This window comes from Astatotilapia calliptera, chromosome 12 (genome assembly GCF_900246225.1).
Source record: "Astatotilapia calliptera chromosome 12, fAstCal1.2, whole genome shotgun sequence".
Lineage (NCBI taxonomy): Eukaryota > Metazoa > Chordata > Actinopteri > Cichliformes > Cichlidae > Astatotilapia > Astatotilapia calliptera.
Window position 1 is genome coordinate 24,750,169 of NC_039313.1, and position 9,352 is coordinate 24,759,520.

The 9,352-nt window shown below is 41.6% G+C and overlaps 1 protein-coding gene and 1 long non-coding RNA gene across 3 annotated transcripts; one reads left to right on the plus strand and one right to left on the minus strand.

Moving 5' to 3' along the window:
* Positions 1-884: 884 nt before the first annotated feature.
* c12h5orf34 (chromosome 12 C5orf34 homolog) lies at positions 885-5,737 on the minus strand. 2 transcript variants are annotated; one of them, XM_026188596.1, is made up of 11 exons: positions 5,445-5,737; positions 5,240-5,329; positions 4,776-5,144; positions 4,435-4,697; positions 4,256-4,348; positions 1,912-2,032; positions 1,740-1,831; positions 1,573-1,651; positions 1,386-1,483; positions 1,238-1,284; positions 885-1,135 (listed from the first exon to the last, which is right to left on the minus strand). In XM_026188596.1, exons 1-11 carry the CDS (start codon positions 5,646-5,648, stop codon positions 957-959), a joined length of 1,635 nt encoding a protein of 544 aa, XP_026044381.1. In that variant the 5' UTR covers positions 5,649-5,737; the 3' UTR covers positions 885-956. The 2 variants fall into 2 exon arrangements, with proteins under 2 accessions (XP_026044381.1, XP_026044382.1); XM_026188597.1 differs by having other exon boundaries at positions 1,576-1,651; positions 5,445-5,736.
* A 1,546-nt stretch (positions 5,738-7,283) lies between these two features.
* Positions 7,284-7,843, plus strand: LOC113032955 (uncharacterized). The gene is made up of 2 exons (XR_003273969.1): positions 7,284-7,335; positions 7,575-7,843. It is a non-coding gene; the product is annotated as an uncharacterized LOC113032955 (long non-coding RNA).
* The last annotated feature ends 1,509 nt before the right edge of the window (positions 7,844-9,352 follow it).

The window sequence follows — 9,352 nt, forward strand, 5'->3', positions numbered from 1 at the left end:
TCTGTCTGATTAGGTGATGTGCAGCACTGGAGCATCACAGAGGACTGTGCGGTCTCCATTGAGTTGTACAGATTTTCAGTCCAACTTCAGGTCATAGCACCTATAGAAATGCTGATTATTCTGCACTGCTTTGACAGGAGAAGCACTACAGAGCTGTCTCGTCAGAGCAATCTGAATATGCTTTATTTTGAAAGTCTGATCCCTACACTAAACCCCAAAATAGATTCCTTTTGAAATTTATTATATTGGATCTGCTGGAGCTCTGATTTTCCTCCCTACTGTGATCTAATGCCCTCCTGATGATAGAACGCAATCCGGGACATTGAGCTGAAAACCCCAGTCAGGAGAGCCAGCATAAACTATTTGCCAATGTTAATGTTTGAAGATGAGAACTACAAACAAATTGCATCCAGCATCTGTTAAAACAGCAAGGATTCATAGTGAAAGAGTCTGGGTGCTGAAGTGGCCTGGCTGCATTCCAAACCTTCCACTAGCTGAAAACATTTGGCGCAACATGAAATCAAAAATACAACAATGAACACCCTGGACTGCTGAACTGCTCAAATCCCCTATCAAACATCAATGGTAAACCATTCCTCACCCAAAAGTCCATCAATGGGTCTCCTCACTTCCCAGATGGTTATGGGCTGTGGTTAAGAGAACAAAGGATGCTACGCAGTGGTTATAAGATGTTTTGGTGCCATCAAATTCAAAATAAAACTTTCCCCCCCTTAAAATGTTACAATGTCTTAATTGAAACATTCGATTATGTTCCATTATGAATAAATTGTGTCCCAACTTTTTTGGGGTTGTTAAGTAGACTAAAATATTAAAAGTCTATGCAACCCCATTACATAGTAATACATACTTTAAGTATAATTCCATACAGTTTCATTATATTTTTTTATTGAGACAAACACACAAATATGGCTTCCTGCTTAAACATAAGGATTGTTTTAAGTTAGTGTGGCAGCAGATACGAGAGCGTCAATATCCTGAATTGCTTTGGATGTCCTTTGAAGAGCTTCAGCAACATAGTTGTCATTTAATGGCTCACAAGTGACGTCTGCAGGTCTTTCCTCCTCATCTGCATGTGCTTTTCCACTTCTCAGCACGTGACTGTTCTCCAGCAGAACTGGGCAAAGGATGTTAAAGAGCACACAGAGAAACCCTCAATACAGACATCAATGTTCATGTCAGCATCCCGTTGTATCTTGATCTTAGCACTGAAGGATACAGGTGAATCGCTTTATCTTCTCAAGCTCTGCAGCAACGAGCTCTGATCTAAAATGAACAGGAGGTCAAATGAACAGTACACACAAACTGTTAACACCTTTAATTTTATAACAAAATATCAACAGAGTGACCAGAAAAACACAACTTACAAACTGCCTGCTTCCTCTGTCACACTCATGCGTTGCTCAGCAGGTACAGAAATGGACACCATTTCTTCAAACGCTGCTGGTTTACAAAAATATCCATCCTGCAAACAGAAAGAGATTCAGTAACTGGCAGTGCACAAGCTTAAATGGTGTAAGCGTAGGTATCCACAGGTGTAACAGGAGGTACTACTACTTCGAGCTCTTGCAAGCAGCTGGGTAAGGCTGGACACTTCAATGACTTCAAGGCCTGGTTGTAGCAAGCCAGGATCCTGTAAAACAGTTATGCGATGGGTGAAGACCGGAAAAAATTAAAAGTCCTTTAACTCACCAGACTGCGATGAAGAGGGGGCAGCTTACCTGCTTGCACGACTCACAATAGAGCAAACAGAGTAGGCCTGTCCAAGCACATCAGGTGGAAGGTTGTTTAAATGGTAGGTTACCTCTTTGACCTGTGGTAAAGATGGGCTAAATTTGTAAGATGTTTTTTAAATGTATTGGTTAATCTCTTATTATAAAATTTAAAGTTTACCCGCCCTGACTGGAGTTCAGTTTTGTGATGCGTAAAATAAGAGTTAAGGTTGCGGTTAGAGCGGATGACTGATCCATCCCCTGGGGAAACCTCAACAGCTGAGACAGATCCACTCAGTATCCTACACAGCAGACATGAAGGTAAACACACTATTCTGGTGTAGATTTATGGACCATCTCCCACACTCTATACTGTACAACAATGATTTTTTTTATCATGAGTATGAAAATTGAAGATATCAGAGAACCTTTGGTGTTAGACTGAATCAACAGGAAGGATGCTTCTGCTCTGATTTATTGTTTTGCTTTCAGGCAACTGATGAGGCACAGAAGACTTGAAAAATGACAGCTATAAGTTGTCAGGACTATTTTTAATAAATAAATACATTCAAGCACTTTTCTGGTATTTTCAAAGTGAATCTTCAAGCCTTTAATAATAATAATAATAATAATAATAATAATAATGGATTGCATTTATATAGCGCTTTTTGGAGACCCTCAAAGCGCTGTACAATTCCACTATTTGTTCACTCTCACATTCATACACTGGTGAAGGCAGCTACAGTTGTAGCCACAGCTGCCCTGGGGCAGACTGACAGAGGTGAGGCTGCCATATTGTGCCATCGGCCCCTCTGGCCAACACCAGTAGGCGGTAGGTGAAGTGTCTTGCCCAAAGACACAACGACCAAGACTGATAAGACGAACACCCAACTCTTGAGCCACGATCGCCCACAGCACCTTAAAGTTGTGAAATAAATAATAAATGTTCGTCACTCTCCTGGAAGAGATTGCAAAAACAAGATACCACTCAAAAAAAAGAAAAAAGAAAAACTAAAGAGAGCTCTTATCTTGGATTTTTTTGACCTGTTGCCCTCAAGTCGACATTTTGATTAACAAATTACCTCTCCTTCACTTCAGATTTGGTGCTAAATGCTTAAAAGCCTACTATACCAAACCTACTATAGTACAGAAGATGTTTTGGTATTATCTAGGTAACATCACATTAGGGCTGGGCCATATCGTAGCGTTCACGGTAATACTGTAATACGGTAATAATGTTGGGCAACGATAAGAAAATGAAATATCGCGATAGAATATGGGTAAAACGCGCATGCGCAGTGCCTTTGTTTTCATACGCACATGGCAGAAAAAGCATGGCGGCAACGGAGAATAAGAAGGGCGAAAGCGGATCGTTGAATGAAACAGATGAACCAGAATTGGCTGCTGCAACTTCAGTGGTGTGGAACTGGTTAAGCTTTCATCCCTCAGATACACAATAAAGCACTATTTTTGGTAGAGCATGCTAGCGGGCCGTCGTTATTACCGTGTTTTTTTTGGAAAATACGGCACACTTGAAATCAATCCTTTGATTTTTCTAAAAATCAACAGTGTCCCTTATCATCCCGTGTGCCTTATGTATGAATTCTGGTTGTGTTTACTGACCTTGAAATGATTTTATGTGGTACACAGCGCTCAAAAATCTGTCAAATATTTCACTTTGCTAAGCTACAAACCTGCACCGCTTGATGGATTGTCGGAGCATTACCGCTACCGTAGGCAGGAGCCTCACGGGGTGATAAGTACTGTGCTTCAACATAATATTACGGTATTGAGTGTATAACCTCTTTTTAAGTTTTGTGGATATTACACATGGTTATGCTGAGGATATGTCAACCAATTTCCACTGGAAATGCCTTTTGGTTAAACTGTCAGCAAGGAATTTGCATTTCGACTGTTAAATTTATATATAACAACTGTGCTTTGCCTGCACCAGTGTGTGAGCGTGAATGAATAGTGGAATTGTAAAGCGCTTTGGGTGCCTAGAAAAGCGCTATATAAATACAATCCATTGTTAGTGTCAGTTTTATCGTAATCGCAAATTTTCAAATGTATATCTTGATAAATATTTTTGATCATATCGCCCTGCTCTACATCACATGATATGAAAAGTGATGTCAAAGTGATCTATTTATACCATTGGAGCCTCACACACTCAGCTGTAGACCAGACGCTAGTTAGGTTTGCGAGGATTAGTGCTCAGGCCTCAGAGCAAAGATTCTGAGCTAACAACATAAATATTAGTGACATTAGAATGGCCCATAAGCTGTCAAACACAATAACAACAGAGTTTCTCTCTGGTTAATCCAGTCTAACATCAACCATCATTCAGAGCTTTTTTTTTTAACAGTGGCCTTAAGAGATCAAACACATTGCCACTTAAGAAAACACCAATGAAAATAAACATTCTACAAAAGTTAAGTTAGTTAGTTAAGTCTTCTTAACTTGCAGTGCGTTTGACCTTTCAGGGCCACCGTAATTTATGCCCTGAAGACCTGCACAGTTACCTGTAAGTGACTCCCTGACACCACACTACCTTTACCATCTCAGTCGGAAGGTCTGTGTGTTCTTCTTTGGCCAGGGGATCTTTAACCTTCCACCTTAAATACACAAGTACGGAAGCTTAAATCAGCCACTGAACAATATTGAAATGGTTTACAAAATGCTTGTTTTTAAATCTACAAACCTGTGCCGATGAGGCGTTGGACACGTGAGAGGCAGCGCCTGAGGAACACGGGACCTTCTGTCTTCACAGGATATGTCCAATTTGTTTATTGTCTTGTCTGATTGGTTCGAACTGCTAGCTCCTCTATCCGCTACATCTTTAGCTTTAGAGAAACGAGCTCCCCAGTGATGGCGAGCCACGGAAAGAGGGTAGGCCCATTTGGGAGCAACTGCACAGCATGAATGATGCTGGACCACTGTGGTGGACTGGTACACCTGTTCAGGCTGGAAAGAGAAGAAAAATCAATCATCCTATCAGACTTTAGATACATTGGCATTATTATTATTAGAAGGAAGTACTACCTTTTGGTGCCCATCGCTGATCATCTGAGGAGAACAAGACCTCGGTCTGGTCAGCATTGTCCTCATGTTTCTTCTTCCGTGCCGGACCACTTCGGTGTGATCACTGGTATTATCGGGTATTGGACTGCTCGCTTGCTCTTGTCTGCCGTAGCTATCATCTCTGCTCACTTGCTGCACACTGCGGTGCTGATTACGAGCAGAACTGAGGCTGCACATGAACTCCACTGTGAATTCTTCACCGGAGGATGACAGCACCAACACTGCAAGTCCCTCCTCTGACCTGACGATGGTCTCGCCTCCAAGTCCGAATTCAGCCAGAGAGGCTGACACCTCTGGCCAATGTACAGCTGAATCAATGCTGAAAAAAGGCTGTATGAGGAAGTGCAGAACATACAAAGAGAGAGTAATTACACTGCCCATAGTCTAAGGGAGTAACACAGTGACTAGCAACCAGTTCTTTATACCTTTTTGTTCTCAGCAGAGATAAGTTCATGTGGCAGATATGGTTGACGGGCATACTTATTTCTAAATGCCAGTGCAGCCAACATCAGCTTCTGTAATAAAAACAAGTGACGTAATCACGTTGAAGAAAGTCAGATGAAGGCAACACGAGAGGCACAAAAGCAATACAGTTGTTTTTATAGAAAACCTCATACGTAGTGCCGATACCTTGTATGTGCTGATGGTGAACCTGGTCCTCTGTCGGACTTTCTCAGCGGGCTGCAGTGGATGTCGGCGGGAGTCTGAGGCTTTCACCAGCAGGAATTCAGAACCGCACGGCGACAGCTGTAACCGCGCTCCGTTCCTATACCGGATATCTACCGACTCATCCTCGTACATGATCATCAACACGGCACTCTCGTCGGTTTCCATCGTAAAAAGGAGCCCGTTGCTGCGACCGCGCCTATAATCAAAACATTATGACGTTGTTACGTCATCAGGTGGAGACGCTTACTATTGGCGCGCATATCGTGTGAGACCGGAAGTGTCTTTTCTAAAAGTAAATAAATAAACCCACATTATTATTATTATTATTATTATTATTATTATTATTATTATTATTATTATTATTATTATTATTATTATTATTATTATTATATAAAAAACACATCTAAAATAAATTGACCAGAATTACCGAATTATGCATGACACTGATATTTATATTAAACCCGGTTATGTGGAAGTGGAACAACTGGGCCGCACTTTGAGCCAGAGATATCTAAAGGTGATTTTTTTTTTTTTCAAAAACCATTTTAATGTGTGTGGTAATGGGGGAAAAACACCAGTACTCTTTTAATGTCAATATGAATGACATTTATTAATGTATTCTTAGATCATAAGATCCTTAGAGAACAAGTGGAGAGCCTGAATGCGACCAAAAATGAGCTGGGTGTGGATGACGACACACTGCAGCAATGGGTGGCCGATGTGTAGAAATGGGCTGAAGGTGAGTCTCAATATAATGCACTCATGTATAACAATAGGACCCACCATGGCCTCATTAAAGAACTTAAGGTAGAATTAAGATCTTTCTGACAGTGTCAACAAACAATGAAAAATAAGCCTTGTAAAAGCAGAATTTATGGTAGAGTTGTTGCGTTTCATCAAATTGGATAGAACCTGGGCTGAAATGATGTTGTACTAGTTGGTTTTATAAACCTGAACACCAACATACTTGTTATCTAATGATAATGCAGCACATGAAGGCTACAGATGTCTTATAATGAATGTCATCAAGTCAGTGATTACAGAGTCCACTGTAGTTTGGTGACTGTTACTCATCCTGTATTCTGATTAATATTCCTCTCACTTAGAAAGTGATCAAACTGATGGCAGCCTTGGAGCGTTGCAGGCACGAATAGAGGAGCTTGTCGTCATCATCAGAGTGCGAACACAAAGTCTTTACAGACAAAATGGTACGTCCCAGTTTCTTTGAAATGGACCGTTTGATACTTAGTTTGTACAGCTACTTTGTAAACAGAATAAAATCAGCTCCAGGTTTGTTTGAGCTGGATGTGATTTGTTCTAGCAAACAAATTGATGAGTGTAGATTAAAATGTAACTATATACATTATGTGAAGGTGTGAATTTTTTATGATTATTTACAGATGGCAACAAGAGGCGACACAGAATTCGCAAGGTCATCTTAGTTGAGAAGAAACGCTTGGCGGCGGCTGCTGCTGATGACTACAACAAGCTCGCTGAACCAACAAAGCAAATCGTATCCAGTGATGCCCTCATGCAGACCGACATTTGGCCCTGGCAGAGCACAAGTGAACGTAAGCTCTTGATTTCTAAATATCCTTTTTAAACAAACTCCCAGTATCTGAGCAGTAGTTGAATGTTTTGTTCTTGAATCATAATATGCTACTATGTTTTCCCATCTGATATTGTTAAACCGTAGCTGCTGCTGACCTCCGGACAAAGAGAAAGGTCTTTGAGAAGGTGATGGCTGTGAGGCGCCTGAGAGAGGAGGAGATGATCCTTTGCAGGGAGATGCGGCATCACTGGAAAGTGTTGCGAATGTGATCTGTGGTGTTGGGGGCAATCTCCTCAGACTGTAAGCACATCTTTTATTTATTAATTTTTTGATGAATCGATTGAAAATAAGAGCAGATGCTAAAGTCTTACTAGATCTTTTACCTATATCTAGATTGCTAGCTAACACTGCCTTCTCCCTTTAAAAAAAAAAGTTTAATGACAGGATCCTAATTCCTTGTGTTTATGAGGTGAGGGTTTTTTTGTTTGTTTGTTTGTTTTTTGCTTTACTCATATTTATTTGTTTTGTTCTTTTTACAGCCTCCTTTGTTGGCATGTCGGAGGATGCACAGAAGGGACTCTGTAGCCTGGTTTTTAAAAAAAAAGAAAGAAGTGAACTGAAAGCTGAAATGCTCAAAGTAAAGGACGTGTACAAGAGAATCCTCAGCCACCAACCACTCCTGGAAATGGACTCGGAGGAGGAGGAAGACATTCCAGACGATGCCACTGAGAGTGATTTGAGCACTTCTGATGAAGACTGATTGTGTCATCATTGATGTTATGTTTGGTAAAATAAAAAGTTAATCACATCTCTGTTTAATGTGATTTTTCAACAGACATTTTACATTTTGAGAAGAAAAATGGAATTTCCTTGGTGCAGTTGTTTACCCTGAATCATTCTTTCCCATCTAATTTAATGACTAGTGTACATGTTCAGATATGATAACACAATTGAATTTATGGGATGCTTTCTGGGCTGCTCAAATTATCACAAAATTTAAAAGCACCAGGCAGCACACTCACAAGTGCATTTTTTTGTTCAGTGTTTTGTCGAAGAAATCAACAAGTACAATTGAGATGTTTGCTGTAGTGGTGTTTGTTAAGAAGCATGCCAGCACACTGGTGAACTGACTGTCCCAGAATGCACCCGAGCCAGTGACTCGCCCCAGAGCAAATGAAATTGCTTATCTAGAAAGACAACCGTCATCAAAGAAGTAAAAGAGTAGGAAACGAATGGTAAGGGAAGGTACTGTGGGGTAGGAAAGAAAGGCCAGAGCTGTGCAAAATGACCTCCAGCAGGCCACAAATGTGCACGTCTGCTCAAACGGTCAGAAACTGACTCCATGAGGGTGTTATGAGGGCCCGACGTCCACAGGTGGGGGTTGTGCTTACAGCCCAACACTATGCCGGATGTTTGGCATTTGCCAGAGAACACAAAGATTGGCAACTTTGCTCCTCATGGATGAAGGCAGGTTCACACTGAGCACTTGTGACAGAGTCTGGAGACGCCGTGGAGAACCTTCTGCTGCCTGCAACATCCTCCAGCATGAGTTTGGCAGTGGGTCAGTTTTGGTGTGGGGTGGCATTTCTTTGGGGAGCTGCACAGCCCTCCATGTGTTCGGCAGAGGTAGCCTGACTGCCATTAGGTACTGAGATGAGATCCTCAGACCCCTTGTGAGACCATATGCTGGTGCGGTTGGCCCCGGTTTCCTCCTAATGCACGACAATCCTAGACCTCATGTGGCTGGAGTGTGTCAGCAGTTCCTGCAAGACGAAGGCATTGATGCTGTGGACTGGCCCGCCCATTCCCCAGACCTGAATCCAATTGAGGACATCTGGGACATCATGTCTCGCTCCATCCACCAACTGCACCACAAAATGTCCAGGAGTGGGCAGATGCTTTAGTCCTGGAGTCTGGGAGGAGATCCATCAGGAGAGCATCTGCCACTTCATCAGGAGCATGCCCAGGTGTTGTAGGGAGGTCATACAGGCATATGGAGGCCACACAGACTAGTGAGCCCCATTTTGACATGTTTTAAGGACACTACATAAAACCAGATTAATGATTCTGTATTGCACTGATCAAGGAACCAACCAAATAGGAGCTAAAGGAATCCTCTTGACATTACTTCACTCAGTAAGTTTATGTTATGTTTAATGTGCATTTTCTTCATCAGTTTAGAACATAACATGTTAGCGCTCCCTGGTCCTTTTTGGAGACAGATCCTGAGACAGCAGGCAACTATGGAGAACTCGTGTCAGCTGTGGTAATTAAGGAATACTTTGATTTAATATTGAATTCATGACAACTATCCTCA